The 25,477-nt window shown below is 30.1% G+C and overlaps 1 protein-coding gene across 5 annotated transcripts; it reads left to right on the top strand.

The window, feature by feature from the left end:
- Positions 1-7,972: 7,972 nt before the first annotated feature.
- On the top strand, positions 7,973-18,087 carry LOC133701753 (polycomb group protein EMBRYONIC FLOWER 2-like). 5 transcript variants are annotated; one of them, XM_062125823.1, is made up of 15 exons: positions 7,973-8,096; positions 8,442-8,588; positions 9,142-9,197; positions 9,290-9,354; positions 10,683-10,735; positions 11,831-11,884; positions 11,961-12,020; positions 12,384-12,430; positions 12,535-12,656; positions 13,319-13,592; positions 14,070-14,118; positions 15,512-15,595; positions 16,718-16,797; positions 16,966-17,055; positions 17,598-18,087. In XM_062125823.1, the coding sequence occupies exons 2-15, from the start codon at positions 8,460-8,462 to the stop codon at positions 17,734-17,736; spliced, it is 1,302 nt and encodes a 433-aa protein (XP_061981807.1). In that variant the 5' UTR covers positions 7,973-8,096; positions 8,442-8,459; the 3' UTR covers positions 17,737-18,087. The 5 variants fall into 5 exon arrangements, with proteins under 5 accessions (XP_061981807.1, XP_061981806.1, XP_061981803.1 ...); XM_062125822.1 differs by having other exon boundaries at positions 8,008-8,365; XM_062125821.1 differs by having other exon boundaries at positions 8,009-8,185.
- Positions 18,088-25,477: the final 7,390 nt, after the last annotated feature.

The following is a 25,477-nucleotide window of genomic DNA, read 5'->3' as shown; positions in this document are numbered from 1 at the left end:
TGATTACGATAATAATACTAATAATAATTATGATATTACTTGATAATAGTAGTAATGGTGATAGCTGTAATGACAGTGATAATATTAAGAGTGATAATATTAAGAATGATAATAATAACAACAAAGATAATAATAATAATAATAATAATAATGATAATTTACCATTTAATGATAGATTTATAAAAAAATAAATTTTATTTATTTGTCATATATAATATTCATGATCTAATATCCCAATTAATAATATTTGTATTTGCTGGGAATCCAGATCTCTGATCATTCTCCTTCTAAGGTCATGGGGGAAAAGTAATATGATTCAAAACCTGTTAGGTGGATGTTGACATCAACATCAAGAAAGTCGGAGTTGAGAATTCTTGACTAGAGAAAGATGATGCACTTCCCAGCACCTAGTACACGTCATCAAGAATGTTTCACCGCTTGTCTCTCAAGGAAATTAATTACATTCATCTTTCTCTGATTAAAAGAAGTCAATTCCAACCAACGGGTGCTAATCCCTGAAAAATAACAATTCAACAGGCACTGTAGCAACAGCCCGGGTGAAAGATTCATACATAGCAGCTGCTTCTTTTTTTTAAAAAAAATATTCAATGGCTCAGGAGTCGGACGATTTTAAAAGCACCAAGGAAGCATAATAGCTGCCACGAAGAAAATAGAAGAAATAAATAAAAGAAAGACAAAGTCTTGTAGCCCGACCAGAAACAAGAACAAGCAAAAACCAAGAGAAATACCTGAGAAAAGTCGCTGCAAAAAATCAAGATTCATGGCTCAGGACTGTCCAGTTCATAGCACCGTGGTACGTTCTAGGTTGGATTAAAAACAATTTTTAATGCAAAGAAAACTTTAATGTCTGAGAAAATTAAGATTCAATGTTCGCAGTTTCCCCCCAGCCAACCAACCAAGACAGGACCTCTCAAGAACTAAAAACACCCTGTTTTTTAAAAAACAAAGCAAGCACAACTATCAGAACAACGACGCTGTTTCCTCGGTGCTTGATGAAATTATGATGGAAAATGATGAAGACAACTTAGAATAATAAGTAATTGAAGAAAAAAATCCCAGTGTTGTGAAGAATTTAGTGTCGACCATCAGAAGAGAAAAGATGCTTTTTTTTAAAAAAAAAAAGCAATGTATGAATATTGTTTAGCTGTGATTACTGTAGCATATGTTGAAAATAGGTCGGGAAAAAAATAGAAATCTTATATTTAATTGTAACGGAAAAACTTGGTGAAGCTTTGAATTATAAATATTTCGAGCCACGAGAAATTATGAAATTTTTATATAATATTAAAGTAATATTGATGAAGAAATGTTATGAAATATGTGGAGGATAAACAACTGCTTTGTGTGTAAACTAATTATGTTGAGTGTTGTATAAATTTCAGGTACTTCACATTTTGTATTTGTAATTTTATATAATCAATGCATGTTTTGTTGTGTAATATAATCCTTTAACAAAAAAAAGTGTATGAATCTAAATTAATTATGGATAATGTATTTTAATTAGTTTATTTTAAAAACATACAAGTATAATTATACGGGCTATGTTTTAGGTTTGATTTTCATTGAGATGAACATGTGTTTAGATTTAAGTCATAATTATAATCTCATTACTTGAAATATTATTGAATAATATAATAATTGATTTGTTTAAGAAAATAGGAAAGAAATATAAGAAGTTTGTTCTTGGGGTGGTTATGAGATATAAATATAGAAGTCCTAAATAATGGGAATATGTTGAAATTTTATTTGCAGTGGTTATGAGATATAAATATGGAAGTCCTAAATAATGGGAATATGTTGAAATTTAATTTGCAAGTTGTAAAAGTTGATTGGATCAATAACTTAATATTAAAAAATATAAAATAAACTTCGTCGAGATTTTGGTAGAAATATATATATACACACACACACATATACACACACACACAACATGTAAATGAAATATTAAAATTATTTTTTTATATTTTAATATTTATTTTTTTATATTTTTAGCAATGTAAAGTATTAAAATTATTTTTTTATATTTTAATATTTATTTAGTATTATAATTTTTTTATATATAAATCTAATATAGATATTTTTCTTTTAACCCCGTAACTTTTTAATAATAATTTTTTATTTGAATGAAATAAAATTAATATTATAAAATCACATATTTATAAATACAAAAATAGCAAGATAAAATTATGATTTTTATTTTTTATGAAAAATAGTCATTATCTTGATATATATTTTTTGGTAAAACCAATCTTTGATTTTAACATATAAATATATTTTTAATATTTTTATAGAAAAAGAAAAATGAAAATAGAAAAGAAAAAATAAAAAAAATAGTTTTATTTTACTCAACACCCTAAATTCTCGATAATAAGAAAATATTATTAAAACATTATTTATTATTGTACCAAAAGATACAGTAAAGATTCCCACTTGCAAGGAAATATTCGAGACGCGCGAGATTTTTCTGGTTGTCGAAGAAAAGAAAACATCACGTGGAAAAAACGCTAATCTTTTTCGCTTCCGGGATCCACCTTTTTTATGCTTCTCGCTCGTCAAAAGGAACCGAGTACATAATTAAAAAAAAAAAAACTAAAACGTGTAGGAGTTTCACTGTAATTTTATATATAAATTATGACAGATTGATATAGTGAAATTATTTTTTTATTTTTTAGTAAAGAAAATTTAAACCTAGGTTTGTTCGGTCTTTTTCTCTGATTTAGTAGTTGTTAAAAGATTATTTGGGGATGCGTGTTTTTAAAAAAAATTTAACATGATAAAAATATTATTTTACATTTAGAATTAATAAAATTTAAAACCCTTGATTAAGTGCTTTCTTGACTTTTCACAAGCTTCATAACAGTAAAAAATTTTCCTTGCCTCCAGGATCAAAAATATATTTAACTGCTGGACATGGGTGTTTCAAGTTTATTTTACTTTTTATGTACAATAAAAAAACATTTTTAATCATAGAAAAGACAAAAACAAAAAAAAGTTGTCTTTGGAAATATTTTGGTATTTTCGTATGGGTATTTTGTGTAATTAAGATGGGCATGAGGGGCGTTTTAATATTTTTCAAGTTTTGTTTTTAATTTTTTAATCGAAAAGTTGATAGCACGTGTAATATTTTGGTATTTTTGATTTTTGATTTTTTGGCTCTTTTGTCAAAGTTTTTATGGTTTTAAAATTTACTTTTCAAATCAAATTTATGGTTTTTTTTTCAATAATGATAATATTTATCTTAGTTTGGTATGTTTTTGTTTGATTTCTTATTTGTTTTACTTGCACTCCTGTCAAAGTTTTTATGATTTTTTATTCTATCCTTTCATCAAGGTTTATGATTTTTGTTAGTTCAATAATAATAATGGTAATTGTAGTAGCAGCAGCAGCAATAACAATAATAATGATGATGATATTGACAATATTATTAATAATACTACTGATAGTGATTATAATGTTAATGGTAGTGATAATAACAATAGTAATAATTTATCATGATAGTAACAATGATGATAATGGTGATAATAATATTTATAATAGAAATAATAACGATGATATAGTAACAACAACAACAACAATAATAATAATGGTGATGGCGGTAGTGATGGTGATGGCGGTAGTATTGATAATAATAATAATAATAATATGAATGATATTAATGGTGGTGGTGGTAGTGGTGGTGGTGCTAATAATAACAATAATAATTTATTATAATATTTGTTAGTGATAATAATGTTAATGGTAGTGATAGTAACAATAGTAATAGTTTATCATGATAGTAACAATGATGATAATGGTGATAATAATATTTACAATAGAAATAATAACGATAATATAGTAACAACAACAACAGCAACAATAATAATAATGGTGATGGCGGTAATGAAAATAGTGATGGTGATGGCGGTAGTATTGATAATAGTAATAATAATATGAATGATATTAATGATGATGGTGGTGGTGGTGCTAATAATAACAATAATAATTTTATTATAATATTTGTAATGGTTATGATACCAGTAATTGTGGTAATGACAATAATAACAGTAATAACTGTGATGATAATAATAATAATAACATAGTAATAGTGATAATAGTAATATTGATTGTGATTGTAATAGTAACGACAATAATAATAGTAACAGTAGTAGTAGTAATAGTAGTAGTGCTAGTGGTGATTGTGATCGTGGTAGCAACAATAACAATAATAATTGTGGTTACAACAACAACAATAGTGATAAGAATAGAAATAATAATAATATTAGTTACAGTGGTGGTGATAATAATTATAATAATAGTATAGTAACAACAATGATAATAATAATGATGATGGTAGTGATCACGGTAATAATACTAATAATAACTATAATATTACTTATTGATAATGGTAGTAACGGTGATAACTGCAATGATAATGACAATACTGGTAACGATAATAACAATGATGAGGATAACAATTGTTATAATAATAATAATAATAATAATAATAACAACAACAACAACAATTCATCATTCGAGGTTATATTTGCTGGAAATTGAGTTTCATTATTTTTTCATATATAATATTTTTGATCTAATGTCCCAGTTACTGATGTTTGTATTTGCTAGGAATCCATGTCTCTAATCACTCCTTACTAGTAGTAATAACAACAACAACAATAATAATATCGAAAATATTATTAATAATAGTATTGACAATAATAATAATAATAATTTATTATGATAGTAATAATGGTGATGATCGCGAAAATAATATTTATAATAGTAATAATAGTGATTATAATATTAATAATAATGGTGGTGGTGGTGGTGGAAGTAATAATAGTAACAACAACAACAACAACAACAACAATAACAATATGAATGATGATGATAAAGAAGCATAATAATAATAATTTATCATAATAGTTGCAGTGGTTAAGATATCAATAATTGTACTAGCAGTAATAATTGCGATAATAATAATAATAATATAGTAATAACAATACCAATAACAATAACACTGATTGTGATTGTGATTGTGATTGTGATTGTGATAACAATAACAATAACAATAATACAACAATAATAATAGTAATATTAATAACATTGATTGCGATAGAAGTGGCAACAGCAGCACCACCACCAATAATAGTTACAAGAATAAAAATAATGGTAATATTAGTTATAGTGGTGGTAATAATAATATAAATAATAATATTATCAGTGATGATAATAACAATGATAATAATAATAATGAATTAGTTGTCATGTTAATAATACTAATAATTATTATGATATTACTTGATAATAGTAGTAATGATGATAGCTATAATAACATTGATAATAATAATAATAATAATAATAATAATAATAATGATGGTGATAATTTACTATTTAATAATAGATTTATGAAAAAATAAATTTTATTTATTTTCACATATAATATTCATGATCTAATATCCCAATTACTAATATTTGTATTTGCTGGGAATCCAGATCTCTGATCATTCTCCTTCTAAGGTGGTCATGGGGGGAAAAGTAATATTATTCAAAACCTGTTACGTGGATGTTGACATAAACATCAAGAAAATCGAAGTTGAGAATTCTTGACTAGAGAAAGATGATGCACTTCCCAGCACCTAGTACACGTCATCAAGAATGTTTCACTGCTTGTCTCTCAAGGAAATTAATTACATTCATCTTTCTCTGATTAAAAGAAGTCAATTCCAACCAACGGGTGCTAATCCCTGAAAAATAACAATTCAACAGGCACTGTAGCAACAGCCCGGGTGAAAGATTCATACATAGCAGCTGCTTCTTTTTTTTAAAAAAAATATTCAATGGCTCAGGAGTCGGACGATTTTAAAAGCACCAAGGAAGCATAATAGCTGCCGCGAAGAAAATAGAAGAAATAAATAAAAGAAAGACAAAGTCTTGTAGCCCGACCAGAAACAAGAACAAGCAAAAACCAAGAGAAATATCTGAGAAAAGTCGCTGCAAAAAGAATAGAAATCTTATATTTAATTGTAATGGAAAAACTTGGTGAAGCTTTGAATTATAAATATTTTGAGCCACGAGAAATTATGAAATTTTTATATAATATTAAAGTAATATTGATGAAGAAATGTTATGAAATATGTGGAGGATAAACAACTTCTTTGTGTGTAAACTAATTATGTTGAGTGTTGTATAAATTTCAGGTAGTTCACATTTTGTATTTGTAATTTTATATAATCAATGCATGTTTTGTTGTGTAATATAATCCTTTAACAAAAAAAAGTGTATGAATCTAAATTAATTATGGATAATGTATTTTAATTAGTTTATTTTAAAAACATACAAGTATGATTATGCAGACTATGTTTTAGGTTTGATTTTCATTGAGATGAACATGTGTTTAGATTTAAGTCATAATTATAATCTCATTACTTGAAATATTATTGAATAATATAATAATTGATTTGTTTAAGGAAATATGAAAGAAATATAAGAAGTTTGTTCTTGGGTGGTTATAAGATATAAATATAGAAGTTCTAAATAATGGGAATATATTCAAATTTTATTTGCAGGTTGTAAAAGTTGATTGGATCGATAATTTGATATTGAAAAATATAAAATAAACTCCATCGAGATTTTGATATATATATATATATAATACAACATGTAAATGAAATATCATGTAAATAAATTTAGAGTTATTACAAAAACAATGGTTAACCGGTTAAAAAGGATAAAATATGTTTTGTTTTCTCGAAGCATGATCTATTTTTTTCAGCAAAAAAAGAAAAAAAAAACTCTCAGTAAAACTTATCTCGTGAAGTGGAACTCATTTACACTAAGAATGATTTTTTTTATTGTTAAAATATGATTAACTGATAACTTCCTCTCATTTGTCTTACTTTCTCTAAAACTTAGTCTAATATTTAAAATTTGTAACTTGTGAAATCTTGGATATGGATTTAATCAAAAAACTTAACTTTCAACAAATTTAATTTTTAAGGATAAACTAATGTAAAAATTATCAATAAAGAAAACTTGCAAAATGAAAAAAATAGCAACAAAAAAAATGGGGATAAAATTTAATAGAAAAAAACCAAGGAGGATAATTTTTTAAAAAAATATTAAAAACAACCCCCCAAAAAAATAAATTACAATTAAAAAAATGAGGATCAAATTTGAAAGGTTAAAAAATCATATGGGTGAAATTGAAAAAAATTTATAATTTGATAGATTATTTATAAATTAAAAAATGATAGGGAAACAAATTGCTCAGGGTTAACCAAATATAATTGAAACACAAAAAAATAACAAAAAAGGGATAGAAAATAAAAAAAATATATGTTTAGAAAAATAAAAAAAACCAAGCAAAGTATACAAACCTTTTAAATCTAGTTTAATTTCTAAAATTTGCAACCCGTAAAATATTTCAATTAAAAAATCTAATTCTCAACCAACTCAATAAAAAACTATAAGGATAAAATTTAATAGAAAAAATCTAAGAAAGGTATAATTAAAAAAAACAAAAAATATTGCTAAATAAAATAAACATCAATTAAAAAAACGATTAAGGGTCAAATTTTAAAAATAAATAAATCAGGTGAAATTATTATTATTATTATTATTATTTTGTAAAAGCTAAGCAAGAACAAATATCTCAAATCTGGTTAAATTTTAAAAGTTCACAATCCGTTAAAATTTTGGACATGACTCAAATCAATCAAAGAAGGCAATTATGAAATTTAGAATCACCTAGGCTTCTGTCTCTGGCCCAAACTTAGGCTTCACAATTTTGATTATTTTAAGGAGCCGAAGAAGTCCAATAACAGGTCATGGTCCCTACCAAGTTACTAGAATGGATCATGCAGGCTTCTTCAGAGGCCCAGGCGTCATGACTAAGGCCAGTCCAATGGGCAAGAAAATAAAAAAGTAACCACCATAATAAATTTGTGTAAGGTGAAGTAAATAAAATTAACCTGGAAAAAATAGGAAATCGGTGACAGATAAAGGAGACCGTGAGCTTAGAATTCAGAGCTAAAAAGGGCAAAAGAAGAAGCCAATTGATGGACGTCTAATCTAATCTAATTTAGTTTAGTTAGGTATTAACCCCGACGACCATTTTCCTCCTCCCTTTGACCTCTTCCTCCCCACTTTCTACTGTTCTACCAAGCATCCAAATTTGAATTCGGTGATTTTCCTGCAAAAATTTCCACCTACCAATTTCAATTTTTTTTCACCTATCTTCTTTTCTCCTTGTACTTTACATTAATCTACTGCCGTTATGGTGCTTTAAAATTCAAATTTGGTCCGTGGATTATCTTAGATTTGTTCTGATTAGGGATTTCTTTCGCGAATCAAGCTGAGCTAGGTTATCGATGATGCTTCAAGCTGTTGTTTCTGATCGTATGCAGTTTTTTTTTAATTATTTAACTGGTATGAAACAGGAATTTGTAACGGAGAAAATGTGCCATCAGAATTGTGGCGTGGAGCATTTGTCCGTAGAAGAGGCAATTGCAGCTGATGAGAGTCTACTTATTTACTGCAAGCCTGTTGAGCTTTACAATATCCTTCGCCGCCGTGCTCAAGACAACGTAATTAATCCCCCCTTTTCTTAATTCTTATTCTATTTAATCTAAGAATCTCTATATTTAGTCAATTTTTTTTAAATGATGCTTTTTTTATCAAATCATCGTATGACCTTGTTACCTTTTCACTTCCTGGAACTTGCTAACGTAAAATATAGTCAGTCTGATTGTGGTTTTTGTGCAATTTGTCTTCAACGGTATAAGGATGCATAACGTGTTATCTACCTTCTTGCTCTGACTCCGTTCCTGATGTTCTTCACATTATTCCTTCTCTTTTGTATACTGGACTCTAGTGATGGAAAATAGTCACACTGTGATCAGCTTTATTTGATAAAATATGTTCAATGCGATGGTTAGGTATGCGACTGATTGAGCTTAATTACTGTATCATCATCAAACTCTTCTTTAAATCTGTTAAAATGCAAGAAATCAACAGGGTTTTTTATGCTATATCAATTGGATTGCATTGTTATCCTTGATTTATTCAGCACAAGATATTTCTTTCTTAGACATTCATGCGATGTTTCTACTTTCTAATCACATGCTTTATTCGCTGCAGCCTTCATTTCTTCGGAGATGTTTGCGTTACAAAATAAAAGAAAGGCGTAAAAAGAGGTATGTGTTTCAACCCTTACAAGTTTCGTTGCAAGGCACTGGCAATTATAACTTCATCTGCTTAATATATGTGGCTGCATATGCTTGTCTAGGTTAAGAGATGGAATTGTAATTTTCAACTACAAGGACTACAAGAACATGCTACGAAAGACTGAAGGTTATTCCGACTCTTCTGTGTAATGCTTTTAAGATTTTGTACTTGCATGTTACTTGTTTTCTCTGTGTTTGTTTTATTATTTTGTGGATTGCTGGTAAACTTTTAAGATTCATGTTCTACCAACTAAGTTTGTCCCACCGTGATCTTCTAAGGTAAAATTGTTGTTTGTCCATTAAGTACTCTCATTTTCTTGTTGATTAGCATGTGGTTAATTCCCTTGCCAGATCATTAGCTGCTGAAAACAATATGTTAAAATGAGATTAGTTACATTGAAATTATGCGACATGAACTGTGTAATTATTTCAAACTTCTTATTTATCAAGTGGGCCTGGTAACTTCACGTTGAATGCTATGAAATTTGACATGTGCAGCTTTTGGTTGACGTATATTGCTGTCTGGACTGAATAATTGCTTCCGTGAACGTTTAGGACCATACTGCATGGTTCCATCTGTTAAGACAAAATATCAATATTCACCGTTCTAGATGCTTTTATCAATCAAAAGATGACCATCATCCTTTCTGATTCTTCAGAACAAATACTTTCAATTTGTCAAGGATATTCATATTATATGTTGGTTAATTTTCCTTCCTTTCTAATATGCAATAGAAATCTTAAGTGTCCTTGTGAAATCAGGTTATCAAGGGGTAGAATCACTAATTAGAATGCTTTGGTTACTCAGTGAGAACATGTTTAATTATTTCACCATCTGCTTAGAAGCCTATTGATTATGATTCTGGAACCACTATTCGTATAAAATATACTGGTAATGATGCAATCTTAACATGATCTGTTCTGAGTATTTCTACTCTGAGCCTCTCAAAGCACTTTTCTCCCTTGCTCTTATCATTTGTGAAGGTGGAGGCTTTAATGATTTTGTTTTTGCATATCAATTACACTCCGCTGAGATCTTAACGCCTTAGACAGTTAAGACTTGGCTTCTGAAATAAGGTAACTATTAGTTGGAATGAAGGTCTGCTTATTTAATTGAAAATATGTTGACCGCTTGCATGGGAGGTGATGGATTAATCTTGGTGTTTCTCCTTTGAGAGAGCAGTGCTGGTAAATAATTTGGATCAAGGCAGTAATTTATTTTACAGAAACCAGACTTTTCCTTGGTGTACATGCAAATATAATTGTTGACACACTTTTTATTTATTCGAAACTTTCCTCCAGCTTTTCAAAATGAAGTTACCTCTTATAGTTTGCACTGCACACTCTTGTTTAATAAAAGGCAGAATGTGACCTTTTGCAGCTCTATCATATTATGAGCATTGTTTTAATTGAGCTGCTAACCAATTTTTTGCTGTGTGCTTTCTCAACCTGCAGCAACTGAGGACTTCTCCTGTCCATTTTGCTTGATGCAATGTTTAAGCTTTAAGGTGGATGCTCTATCTTAGATACGTGCTCACCTTTTTCTGATTTTGCTATTTTCTGCTGTTCTATCCATAAGTTTGAAGGGCAAATAGGTATTTTAAAATATACAGTTTGGTGAGGAACTAAATAAAAGAATCCTAAGATTTTGTTTTGTTTTGTGGAAAATATTTTTTAGAAAAATGTTTTCTTTCATTTTTCAGTGTGAAACAAATACAGAAATATAAGTCAATGAAATTTTTTTTTCAATCAACCCCAAAACAGTGACAATTTAGAGGAAAATATTTTAACCTCAGTACTAACAACTCATAATATTCACCACCACCCCAACCCCCACCCCACTATTACTGCCACCACCACCCCATCAACTGTCAGTCACTACCACAACTACCATCTTATTACTAATGTAACCACCTTTTTATCATCATCCCACCATAATCAACCACCACCCCACCACCGTCGCCCATAACCATGATCACCATCTCATTACCCATATTGCCATCATTTTACCATGATCCCATCACAGTTTTTCACCACCACCACCACCTCCTTGTTATTAAAATAACCATCATTTCATCACTATTGCAACCATGACCAATATCGCAATAACCATCATTCTATGACCACCACCACCAGTATTATTATTATTATTATTATCATCATCACAAGTACCACCACCATAATCATCATTAGTGCTACCATCATAACTACCCCTACCACCGTCACAATCACTATCCTTATCACGAATATCGCAACTTTCTCATCTAAACAATGGAAAATAACTCATTTTCCAAGAAAATGCTATTCTTTGGGAAATATCTATCGCGAAACAAATGTACCCTAAATTCTGAGTTTGGCCATCCAAAAAAAAAAATTGAAAATGTTTGGATTACATATTACTAGAATTTATGGCTTATGTAAATTGTTGGTTTTCCCACCAAATAATCTGCAATTCATTCACTCAAAGGTGATGTCCCTGGTTCTTTTCTTACTACTTCCCCTTTTCAGCTCACATATTCATAGACATGCTATAACCTCAATGTAGTTACAAGATTCTGTTCACTTGGATACTCAAAAATCAAAATTTACTCCTCTGTTTCTAGGGCCTGCGGTATCACTTGTGCTCTTCTCATGACCTATTCAACTTCGATTTTTGGGTTGGTAATTAGAATTCATCCAATTTTCTTTCATGAATTCTTGTAAAAGCACTAGCAAATTAACATTATTGTGCAGGTGACTGACGAGTATCAAGCAGTGACTGTCTCTGTGAATATTGATAGATTTATATCAGAGGTCAGAAAATTAGTTTGTCTTGGATATACTTTGGAAGATTCATCTTTTTTACTCTTAGTTGGAAAATATTGCACGTTGCACATTAAGGAACTCAAAGTGAACTAGGCACCTGGTTGATTTTAATTTTCTTGGAATTTTAACAAAAAATCTCTTATCAGGGTCCAATCAAATTGAATTTCTTTGCAAATTAGTGAAGAGAATGAGGAATTTTATCTTTTGAGGGTCCATTATAGCTTGTAACTGTTTTTGCTTTCTGAAAACCCAATGCAAAAGGCATTATTATATAATAAGTAGCCACACCTTTCGGTAAAAGAACCGGAATAAGTTCTTATCTAACTATTTGCATCCCATCAATGTGTACAGACTGTTGCAGATGGAATAGAGCAGCGACAGCAGACATTTTTTTTCTGGTGGTCTTTACATATCTACATGAAGATTCTAGTTCTTTTAATTTTTATCTTTTCTGCAGTAAAAGTATTGAGAACTGAAATAATGAAATAAATTGCATATACAGCTCAAAGCCACGAACACGCAAGTCAATAAACCTTGACCAAAATGTGAAGAAAGTTTCCATAAAGTTCTTGGAGTTGAATTCATCTGAAGGCACGAACAATGGATTTTTGGGGAAGGAAGAGGGTACAGTTTCTTTCCTGCTGCATATACAATCACTTCAAAAGTATTTTAATGATGAAATTTCTTAAATATTGAGAATGTTTCTCAGGTCCAACTGTAAGTATATTAATAGTTTCAGATGCCAACTTCCTTTGAGACCTTTATGATCACATTTAAGTAATGATTGAACTGAAAATCACATTAGTGGTTTTCACTTTTACTCTGGTGATTTGCCTGGCTCCTCCATCTTCTTTTCTAATAAATTGGACATTTTCCACAGTACCAATATATAAATTTTATTCTTTTAGAGAGACCGTATGAAGGGGAAAAAAAGAAATCATAGAAGAGCATTTGAGGGAGAAGGATCTTTGCTTACTTTGTTGAAGGATATTTGGATTGGCATCTTACATAATTGGCACACAGAACAATCCTTGACTTAGAGGATGATTTCCCTTCTTTTTTTTTGTTTCCAATCTTCTACCAACTGTAGGTTGAAGTTCTTTTGTGTAGTTTCTTAATCCTGTAGATAGGATGTACCACTGTGGCTGGCCTTTTTATATGTACACATTTTAATTCGTCAGAGAGACTAATAAATAATCAAGTTCCATTACTTTGGTTCTTCTGCTCATGTAATTTCTTTATGAGCGTTGCTGTTTATATTCATCATTTAGATGTATCTTGTATAGGTGAGAATGCTTCCAAGTCATCTTCTAGTGAGAAAGATTTGCTCAACATGAGAGATGGAACAGAAAACTATGGTTCTGAGTGTCCTACCGCTACAGAGTTAATGGAGCGTGTTGCATCCAGTTTTAGTATCCCTGGTGTTTCAATTGCCCAGGCTCAATCTTCCGTGGATCCTGAATGTGTTAAATCACAATCTGGAAGTGAACCTTCACTTCCTGCTGCACTCCATGTTGCAAAAGCAAGGAAGCTAACTGTGGAACGGTCAGACCCTAAATAGTATGTTCTTTTGGCCTTTTCCTTCCTACTCTGTTTTCAACTGTATTCAATGCCTTCTCTTTTTTTCCTTTTCCTTTTCAAATTCACAATATTTTGTTTCTGGAAGGCCCTTACTTCACTTTCAAAGGTAGAATAGGCATGTGCTTATTTCTGTACATGTGTTTTAACCAAGCAGATAAGATTTTTTATAAAGGAGGTGCAATGCCTCTTCTAACCATGTGTAATTCAGCTGTGCATATCATATAATTATCATAGCATCACACCATCTCGTTTTGTCCTTTGTCTTGTTATTATGGTGGCTTCAACTTGTATGGCTTTTTTAAAGTGCAGTCATTAATCTTTGTGCATATTAGAAGCTTGATATGGGATAACGCAGCATCACATGAAGAGAAAACTGCTTGCCAAAATTTTTGTCTTTAATTTTGTCAATCTTGGGAATTCTAATCTATTGTCTTCTGAAATTTTCTTTTTTTCCAGCCGTGCGCTTCTGCAGAAACGACAATTCTATCACTCTCATAGAGTTCAGGTGATTAATTATTACTGAAACCATTACCTTGAACTATCTTCTGCTTCATTTGTCTGATCTGTTAATTGTTAGTTAGTTCAGTTGTGATGGAATTGACTTTAGCATTAAGCCTGTCATGCTTAATGAATATAAATAGCATATTATTTTCATCCTATCAAAATTGTGAGGCTATCATGCCATGTTAATTTTCCTTGATAATCTTAAGGTCTATATTGATCCTTTTGCACCATTCATCTCGATCATAGACCAAATCTGCCTCAATAGATCCTTCATTAGCAGTACCCTTCGTGTTATCTTAGATCTTCCTCTTCCCCGCCTCCTTCCTTCCACTGTCTTAAGAATTTGAATGCATCATGAGTTTTCCTCTTGTCATGTTTTTCTGTGGACTTTAATGAATCCAGTGTATATGCATTTTTACTTGAGGATTCTTCAAAATATTTGTTTTTGAATTGGATAAATGGTTTCTATTATGCAAGGAAAATTTCCCAAGAGTTGCTAATACCTATTGTTTTGTTTTTTTTTTCTTTGAAATTTCTATGTTTTTTTCCTTGTGTTTTTGCATTTCTTTCAAGTTATGTTTTCCCTTTATCTTCCAATTTTACGTGGATCACTTTAACTGTTGGCTTGTCAAACCATGTTTTTCTTGCACTCCAACATTTGCATATGCTTTTTACTATATAACACCAAGGTAATTCCCGAAGTTATGGTTTTCACAATTTAGACTTATGATTTAATTTGAATGTGAACTGAAATAATAATTTCGATAAAATTTTCTTGAGGACTTGCATTCTTGTATTACTAAGTGGCATATATGTGCAACTTTACTCGATAAACAAATGAAACTTAGGCACTAATGCTTGTAATTTATCAGAAACAGCTGTTGGTCTATGTTTCATCCACACCAGATGATCTTAAGGGGGATGAATTCTGGATGTGCATTTTCAGGAATACTGTAGGAATTGAGATTGTAGATTTTAATGTCATTTGTCAACAGGGAACTAATTTTCATAAATTTCATATTGAAATAGTGGTTATTGTTCGCATGATGGTGCACATCAGATGCTTTATTTTTTGGTCACTGTTGACCAAAATGTGGTAAATGATTCTTCTTCTGTATGTTGATTGAGTTTTGTAGAACATCTTGTAGCGACAAGGTGGCAAAAATAATTAATCACCATCTAATTTCATTTTCCTGTTAATTCTTATGTTCCTTTTCTTTGGGACTTTAAATGCTTGTTTTATCCGCAGTTAATAATTTGCTTTTGTGAACAGTTTCCCTAAGGACTAATTGACCTTTTCCAGTGGCCGGTGTTAGTTTCCATTATTTTATACTTGTGTTACTTTCCCCCTTGCTGACGCATTACTGATGATATCTCCTTTTTTTAACTTGAAGCCTATGGCATTAGAACAAGTAATGTCAGATAGGGATAGTGAAGATGAAGTTGATGATGACATTGCAGATTTTGAAGATAGAAGGGTATGCTTGCTGATTATGTCTTTTTTTTTTTTTGCTTTGTTTTCTATTTCTTGATTTTTTTTACAACAGTGGAAGTTGCTTTTCCTTCATTTTCATGTTCTATTTGACTTGTTTAAATTTGTTGTGCATTGTATTTCAATAAGAGGTGTTTTCGCTTATTCATATGCTTGAATAGCCATGTGAAGAACTTGTTTGTTTGCTTTTATGGTAATTAGGAATGCTTTGCATGGTCTTTTGATAGAGAGGTTTCTTTAACTACGTAATGAGAGATAACATGAATGACAAGCTTGTGGTTTTGTGATTTTGAATTAGCACAATCACCTTAGCCTGGTTCAAAATTTGTCCTTTGAAACGTTTGGCTGTACCCATAGTGAGTTTGACCTGGGGGCTGGGATCAAGTGAATCAAAATTAAGATTGGAGGAAATCATGACTTTGTGGGAGTCCAACTATGCAAAACTGGAAGACTTTAGTTTTTTCTCATTTATGCCAATATCCCAAACTTCTTTGAAAAAAACTTTTAGAAGAATAGAGAAAAGAAAAGGTCTAGTTAGAATTGATTACAGAAAATTTAGTAAAAGAATTGTGAAGAGATGAACTTATTGTCAGTGGTTGAAGTTCTTTAGTGGCTAATGGAAATATCAATGGGAGGATGGTATATTGAACTCGTTATTAAATGTTTCCTAATTCAGCTAATGTATAGTAGTAAATTGGTAATAAAAGTAAATCTGACCACCTCATATAAGCGGGTTTTTTTTTTCCAGAAATGAGAGGTGATATATATCTCGTGTTTTCTAATGGTATTAGGTCAAAGCTTAAAATTTTCTACATGCCACCCTGCATGTCGTTATTCTCCAACGTTTCATAGAGTCCCATCAGTATGTGATCTTGATATTGTAAAATTTGCCACTCAATAATTGATGGGTGAGTAACCTTCTATTCTAGATTCAATCCATTTATGTTCCTTTTTCTTTATAGAAAATTGAGCAACATTTGCATTTAATTTTCACATGATTTTATCTGGTTCGTGCTGGCTTTTCAGCTCCTAGTTGCATCCAAGAACAAGATATACTCAACTCATCTCTTAGTAGTGTTTAAGATAACATTGCATCAATTTGTTGCAGATGCTTGATGACTTCGTCGATGTTAGCAAAGATGAGAAGCAAGTCATGCATCTCTGGAATTCATTTGTGAGAAAGCAAAGGTGCATGGGTTATATCAACTTCTTATTCCTCTGCTCTCCCGCTTATTTTCATTTTATCTTTGTAATTTAAGAAGTTAAACAGAATCAGAAAAAAACCTGCTGTGGGCCATGTAATTCTTGTTCAGTGTTTGGTGCCATAATGAAAATGCTTGCCTTTTGCTTGGGCAGGGTCCTAGCAGATGGTCACGTTCCATGGGCATGTGAGGCATTTTCAAAACTTCATGGACAGGAGTTGGTCATCTCTCCTGCTCTCTTTTGGTAATATTCCGGCACTATCATTTCTATTGAACTCCGATCATATTTGCATCAATTCGACTTTTCTATTGATAATCATATTGACCTACCAATGGATGCCATTGACTAGGCCTTGATCAACTATCAACATTTCTTCGAAGATTCAGAAAATATATATTCCTGTTCTGTAGGATATAATTCTCTCTGGCAAATTTCTTATCAAGTCAAGGTTGATATGAAATTGAAGTTTTGAAACAAATTCTCTTGAGATTGCATTAAATTGGAATCGATGGAAGTAAGATCCTTTTGCTGTTAAATGACTGCATGGTTTTGTAAGATTTTTGGTTGCAGCTTCTTTTGATGGATGCGTAGAGCCGAACCATCCTCTTACCGCTGCTCTTTCTGAATAATGATGTTATTCTAAATATCATTGTGTTGCATAATAAATTTCAAATAACATTGCGGCGCATGCATTAAAACAGTGATTTATAAAGGCTTGCAAAATTAATGATTGCCTCATTTCTCGGATATTTTTTATTTGAACTGTCAAATGTACATGGGCTCAGGTGTTGGAGGTTATTTATGATCAAACTCTGGAACCATGGTCTTCTCGACGCATCCACGATGAACAACTGCAACATGATCCTCGAAAGATGCCGAGATGAAGGGCCGGATGCTGCAAAAAGTGAAAGGCTAGAAGATTGACCGGTGTCAAGGAATCTTCAGTTTTTTAGATGACAGGATAAGTGACATTGGTTTAGTGCTGCCTTAACCCATTCTTTTACCCCCGTTTTACCTCAATCATTGAGCCATAATTTGAATTATTATTATTCATTCATGCACATGAGAAGGGATAGCACAGGACCTCCTTCGTGCTGTTGTCATCTCATTCAATACAAACCACCATTGTTTAACTCTACTGAATTTAAGCTCAGATCAATAATTGCTCATTGATCAGACTCCTTGTTAGTATATGATGTATATCAAGACGTTGTCGTCCTCTCTTTTTAGATGAGAAACTGTGAACCTCCACCATCTGGACATAGTTTTCTGCCATCCTCCTTATATCAATCCAAGAAACATCTATGAATCCAACAGCTACCAAACTCTCAAAGGCGTGAGTAAGTCATTGTGAAGAATCTATGTTGCCCTTAAAAACAAAACAAGAAACATGTTATTGGGGGTAATTCAGTAACTTCACAACAATTTTAAAGAGTCACTTTTATAATCCAATGTAAAAGGATCGTTATGCTTCCACCTTTTTTAAGCTTACATTCATGGGTGTTTTCGTCTTTTTCATTTTTAAAGAACAATAAAATAACTTGCATGGCCTTAGAAAGTGAGATTTTCTATAGATTACGTTAAGGGATATTTTTCTATTTGCACTCGTTTTTTTTTCTTACTGTTAAGTTGGTTTAAGGGTGATTTTATAATTTAATATATATAAATATTATTTTTTAAAAAATTACGAGGTCATCTAGTGATCAAGTATTGTTTTTCTTGATGGTGTTTGAATTGTCTTATTATTTTCTTTGTGATGAGGCGGTTAATGTGGTTAATAATTATTTAGTCTGGCATTGCTAATTTTTTTTTCTCCCTCCTCAATTTTCATGGTTATCCCTTAAAAAATTTAAATCAACACTTTAATATGTTGTTCTTTTAGAGTTGGTTTATGTTCTTTTGATTATAATTTTTTTTATTTGAGATAATTTATAAAATTAGAATTATTTTTTAATTTCATCCATTTTAATTTTTTTCATCTTTTAAATTTAGTCCCTATTTTTTTGGTCCCTAATTTTTTTCACTTGATAATTTTTTTAAATTAATTTTTTTTTCTAGTTTCATCGTTCAATATTAAATTGGTTTAGAATTGAGCTTTTTGATTGAGAGTGGGTCTAAGATTTCACAAGTTGCGAGTTTTAGAGATTAACTCAGGTTTAAGAGGTTCGCCCGAGTTGTCTTGTTTTTTTTTTTAAACCTATTCAATAGGAGATTGGATTCTGTTGTTTTTGTTTATTTTTTTCTATAGAGTTTCTTACTAATTTTGAAAATGACCCGAGTTATCTTATTTTTTTTTAATTTGTCATTTTTTGTTAAATTTACTTCGATAATTTTTCTAAATTAATATGTATATTTTTTAATTTCATCATTCAATATTAGATTGATTTTGTTTTCAAGTATCACCATTCAACATTGTGTTGTTTTATAGTTGAGTTTCATATTTTTATTTAATTCACTTTCATTGATAACTATTTTATTTTATCTTTTATTGGTATAAATAATCATTTGATTAAATAAATAATATAAATATATATATATATATATTAATTTATAATTGAGAATTTTTTTATATAAAAAATATATTGAAAAATTTTACATATTTATTTTTTACTGAAAAAAATTATTTCTATCTCGCGACAAAACACAGGTATAAAATAACTAGCAAAGGTCTAAAAGGAATATATTGCGAGAGAAAGCTCAGCTGCTCGGGTAAACTTTAGTTTCTAACCTTCCCCATCAACCGGCCCCACCCCATCCCACCACCCCCGCTTAGTATTTGAGCTGCTATATTTATCATAACATTATAAATTGATCATTATGGAGCTGGTCGTGCTGCCATTTGATTCAGGAGTTTCAAGGCTCAAACCTCTTGATCTTCAGATTCAGGAATTTTAAGATTCAAATCTAGACGAGCTAGTTTTTCACAGTTATCACTGTTCTCATCCACTTCCGCATCCGCATCCATTGCTTCGGGAGGACTACCAGCTGGGGTGCTGAGAAGGGCCTTTTGCGGCCTTACTGTGCTCGGAAACCATGAGGATGTTAAAGCTAATAATCTTTTGGCTTAAATTATTATCAGTCGGAGAAAACCCGCGTCTCGCCTTCCACGTATCAGTAAGCTCCTGGACTGATGGGATGATGACTAGATCTTGTTCAACTCCAAGAAAGGACAATCTGGAAATTGAATCAGAAGTTCCAACGTGGTTTAAATACTGAAGGTTATAGAAGAAGCAGCATGCCTTGATTGATCAGTAAAGATTGATTATATTTTTTTAGCAGCTGTGAGCATAAGATCAACTACAACCTGAAAGCTAGCAGTAAAGGTTTGTAAATGAAAGATAAAGAGAGAAAGTACACTAACTGAGGGGAGTTTTTTCTCCGGAATTTGCCAAGGGTAATTGTAGCATAAAACTAGATAGAAGTCATGTGTTACGCTGAAAGCTTACTCGGATATTAACTTCATTGAATCTAATAAGATATGGTAATTTAATAATCTAATTTAAAAGATAGATAATAACGATAATAACAATAGATGAATTGTTTAAAAAAACATTTGGCAATAATTTATTATAAAAAAGTAAACTATCAACATTATATATGAGAGGAAAAAAAAAGAAATTTGTTAAAGACTCACTGCCATTTTATTATGGATATTGTTCACTATCAAACAAGTTTATTAAGATGGTTTCAAACCACACTGTAAATGACTGTATGATGACACTATAAGAAGTCACATGGATCGCTAGAGTAACGATTCAGTAAAGCAAACTGAACAAAACATAATGAAGTGAGCGTCTTATAGCTATATTCAATCAATCAATTAATTTTATTTAATTCAAGAATAATAAATAAAAAAATATGAGATAATCCAATTAAATAAATAAATAAATAAAGATAAAACAAAGGACATAGAAAGCAAATTAAAAAGAGCATAATCTTCAATTACATAAATGTTAAATGATGAAATTAAAAAAAAATCAGTTTAAAAAAACAAAAAAAATACAACCAATCTCAGAAAAATTTTCAAAGCTAGGTTAATTTCTCGAACATATAACTTGTAAAATCTTAGACAGGAGGTTAACTAATATAAATCCTGAAAATAAACTTTTACATTAACTAAAAATTTAAATTAAACTCAAATATTAAGGGGTAAAATTATAAAAAAAATATAACTCAAATTTTAAACAAAAAAATAAATAGGATAAAAAATAAAACACTTAAATAAGTGAAGTCGAAGTATAATAAAAAAAAAAATAAGACTATAAATATTCTATTTTCTTCTTCCTACCCATTCGGTTGGGCTTCTTCTTTATTTTCATCTTCCTTCTTTCTTTCTTCCCCTGTGCTTATTTTTCTGGGCCATTGGCCCAACAGCTGGATGGTTGGGCCTTTCCCTTCCTCCTCTCCTTTTTTTTCTTTTATTCTTCTTCTTCTCTTCTAGTTGGGCTTCCCGTTGGGCTAGGTTGCCTGGTATGGCCTTTCTCCCTCTACTTTTTTTTTTCTTTCCTTCATCTTCTCTTCTCTTCCCGTTAGCCTACTATTAGGCTAGAGCTGCTTGGTCAGGTTTTTTTTTTTTTTTTTTTCATCTTCCTTCTCTTCATGGGGATTATAATTTCTAACATTCACTATTCAATTTGACTTTTTTTACAAGTCTTATAAAAAAGAAATACAAAAGTAAAAAATAAAAATATTTAAAGTCAACTATTATTACTAAAAATAAAAATGTTAAAATAAGCATTTATCAATTTCTTGTTCTATCGAGAGGTTTGGCTTTGCTTCCTAGTTTTCATTCAATCAATTAGTTATGAAATATGATTAAGAGTCTGTTTAGTTTGTACCATGTTTCTTTAAATTTTTATTTTTTTTTATGTTTTTAAATTGTTTTAATGTGCTGATATCAAAATTGATTTTTAAAAAATAAAAAAAATTATTTTGATATATTTTTAAATAAAAAACACTTTAAATCATAACCATTATCACAACTACAAACAAATCCTAATTTTTTGTGTATTGTCCATATCTCGAAGTGTGATTCGTTAAAACATAAAATTTCCCTTCTCCATTTTTCTTAGGTTTTTCGAGACACCTAATTAGGTTTTTCTTCCTCTCCCCCTTTGGTTAGGTCGAAGGTGTTCGGCCTGGCCTTGATAATTTTGCCTTGTGAGGTAATGATCAAATTTTGTAAAATGTTATTTTTCATCTATCCTTTATTTGTGACTTTTCATCACAAATTCTTACATTTTACCATGAATTTTTGTTTTCCCTTTGTTCTAGGGTAAACCATGTTCTCGAATAAAATTATTTCGAAATCGATTCCAAAACTTAAATCTAAAAAGTCAAGCGAGTGAACATATCTTTTTAACCATTAGATTACCCTTCATTGCATTTTTATTTTTATTTTTACTTGCAAAAAAGGTAGTGATACTCTAGAAATTTTTTTTTATATAATATATAATGATAAAACATTATTAATTATGAAAATCACCTTGTCATACTTTTAAAATATCCATGATTAACGTGCTAAGTCACTTGGTAATAAAACTTAGTAAAATGTTCAATATCCCTAGATTACTTTCTAATAAAAAGGAAGATGATAAACTAAAACAGATTATTTAATGCCATTGAAACCGCAAAACCTAGCTCCCAAACGAAATAAAATATATAAATAGATGCCAGGGTCAAACATAGCCAGCAATTCTTTTAAGATACAATTAAGGTCGGTACTTTCACCCAATTTAGTTGATTAAATTTAAGAAATGAAAAAGTTTTGGAATATTATAAGTTTTTTTTTATATAATTGATTTAATATTAAAATTTTAATTATAACACCATTGCTCATCTTCTTCCTCAAATCTTTTTTATATATATATACATTTAGGTCTTTTTATATTTTATATAATTCATGATCTGCATCTGTTTTAATTTCATCGATTCGTTGGTAAAAGAAACCCGGCCTGCCAAACCAGTAATCAAGCCCAACCCAGCAACCAACTACATGTCAAACACGATGCCCTCGTTTCCACTCGGAACGGCACCGTTTAAACATTTTGAAAACTTTTTCTCTCCCTCTCCCTCTCCTTTTGCTGACGCTTTTCTAGTCTGTGGGATTTTAAATACCATTTTAAGATTAACGCCGTCTGCCAAATCTCAACTTGACCCTATATTTTATGATTAAGGGACCTAATCACGCACGCTGGCCTCCTTCTTATCGATTGCTAAGCATGCTATGACGTCATTAAAAAAAAAAAAAAAGTAGCACGGTAAGATCATAGCCATGACCTCTTGTTGAGCACATAGTTTCTACAGTCCACTGTTCATGTATCAGACTAGTCATTATTAAAACAAGATATATTACGTGGCGAGGAACTCTTATATCAATTGTTTAATAAATTAACTATTACGAAGCATGTGTGCCGTTGGTTCTGAATCCTTGCCTCTTGATTGAAGAATTGTTTTTAGAGAAAAACATATGTTTTTTTTTCTAATTAATATTCTAGTATTTAAATACGTAGTTAATGTATAATAAGGGATGATTTAACTGGGGCGCCATTAATTAGCACGGGCACCCACCATCGACTTGATCCATATGCTCTTGAGCTTCGCTAAATATATTCAAATTCAAACAAATAATCAAGTAAGTAATGCTCCTGTTTTCTTGAAACAATCGTGAAATAATTAACGAATATATTGATAGAATCATTTGTATCCAAATACATAAATAGATATGATGCCTTTTAAGAATATCGTTATATCATATTATAAAAAAATAAACCAAAGGATATATGTGGGAGAAGGAATAGTGCATTGTTTCTCTCTATTCTCTTGATATCAAGATATATATATATATATTAAAATTTAGATTTGAAATATAAAATGTTAAAACACTAACATGGACCAAGATAAGTGAGAAAATTGAAATTTTAGAAAGCATATTCATGCCAAAATCTAAATGGGGTTTATTTTGTTTTTTGTTATTTTTTATCTTTTTGTTTGTTGCGATTATATTCTTATTTTACAAAATTAATCTTTAATTAGTCATCAAAATGTTCCTTGACACCTTGAACATGCAAGAGGAATATTCTAATGATTAATTGAAGACTGATTTTGTAAAATAGAAATTTAGTTATAGTTAAAAACAAAGGAAATTACAAGTCCATGCGAGAGGAATATTCTAATGATTAATTGAAGACTGATTTTGTAAAGTTTTATCAATTTAGGTTTTGGTGAGAGTTTATTTTATTATATATAGAGAGAAAATGTCATAAGTTGAAGAAAAAGAAGGATTAGGGTGTTGTTTGGTGGGTTTTATGATATAATTAATATATATGGTGTCATTTTGGGGTTTTTGATTGATTTGAGATTTTTTGTTGCCTGAGGATGATGTTCTTTATAATTTTCAAAATAATAAAAATAAAGTGTAAAATAAAATAAACTAAAAGATGGTTAGAATATTTTTCTGTGTGAATAATTATGTTTTAACCTAATTTCTAAAACTTTTAAAATAATTTGTTGATTAATATTCAATGAGAATAGAATATTTATTTTTTATTATAAATATTTTATATATTTTTCTCAAACTTATTGATCTTTTACATTTTTCCATATATGTGCATAAAAATAATTAATTCATGATTTTTAATTTTTATCGAAACTTCCTTTCACAAAATTTTTTTTTTCTTTAAAAAATAACTTTTCATCAATATAAAAGAGAAATGCATGAATAAAAAGTTAAATTTTTTTAATCATTGATACTTTTTATTCAATAACCTATGTTGCTAATTAAAAGTTATTTTTTGACAAAAATAATTACATGAATAAGAAAAGGTAATTTTAACTAAAAAAAATACAGTTTCTTTCTATTATTTTATTCATTTTCCCCCTTAAATATCTATTTTTATTATAAAAAAATAGATTAAAAAAACTTTCTGGGTATCCATGGGCGGCGAAATCGCTGGTTATAAATATTAAATTACAAATTGAGATGCAACTCGCGTCAAATAGAAGGCAAGAAGGATCCAAGCAGCCTCCTAATTAAAACACGTGAAGGTGGGAGAGTTACTTATGTGGAATGATGTGGCAACTTGCCAAATTATTGTTCAGGATAGTTTCCGAGACCAAAACTGCCTGCGCTAACTCTTTTGTCTGGTTTAGGCTTCACTTCAACTTGTTTTTTAAAACAATTTATTTTTTTAAATTTCTAAATATATTAAAAATAAATTTTAAAAAATAAATTAATATTATTTTAATACATTTTTAAATAAAAAATAATTTAAAAAACAATCTGCTACCAACAACCTCATTCAAATCTTAAGGGCGCACGCATGTGTTGGTCGTCGGACCAAATGGGGATAGGTATGGTTACTACTAACAGGAAGTCAAGAATTCAGACAAATTTGACCGAATATGTCAGCCTCAAAGGCCTCTATATTGCTGATGTATCTTGTCAAGGCCGATTTCTTGAAGAACTCGCCATTATTGGGCATTGAAAATCTATTTGCGATACTATTTTCCCTGAAAAAAAGGGGACATTGTTGATCTATCAAAAGCCACCACCGAACTGCGAGAGAAAAGAAGATTTTCCACAACTTTACTTTTATTAGTACAGAAACCGTTTTTTATCGGAAAAAGGAAAAATATAACTACATTTTCACTGTGTCTGATCAAT

Source organism: Populus nigra, chromosome 8, assembly GCF_951802175.1.
Source record: "Populus nigra chromosome 8, ddPopNigr1.1, whole genome shotgun sequence".
NCBI classification, from domain to species: Eukaryota; Viridiplantae; Streptophyta; class Magnoliopsida; order Malpighiales; family Salicaceae; genus Populus; species Populus nigra.
This window is presented reverse-complemented; position numbering and strand designations above follow the sequence as displayed.

Bases quoted from the DNA above. Each gene is read 5' to 3' on its own strand.
- LOC133701753 (XM_062125819.1), top strand. From the start codon at position 8,373: ATGATGCTTCAAGCTGTTGTTTCTGATCGTATGCAGTTTTTTTTTAAT. The intron at 11,885-11,960 runs GTTGGTAATTAG...ATTATTGTGCAG, and splicing joins TATTCAACTTCGATTTTTGG to GTGACTGACGAGTATCAAGC. The intron at 15,596-16,717 runs GTATGCTTGCTG...AATTTGTTGCAG, and splicing joins CAGATTTTGAAGATAGAAGG to ATGCTTGATGACTTCGTCGA.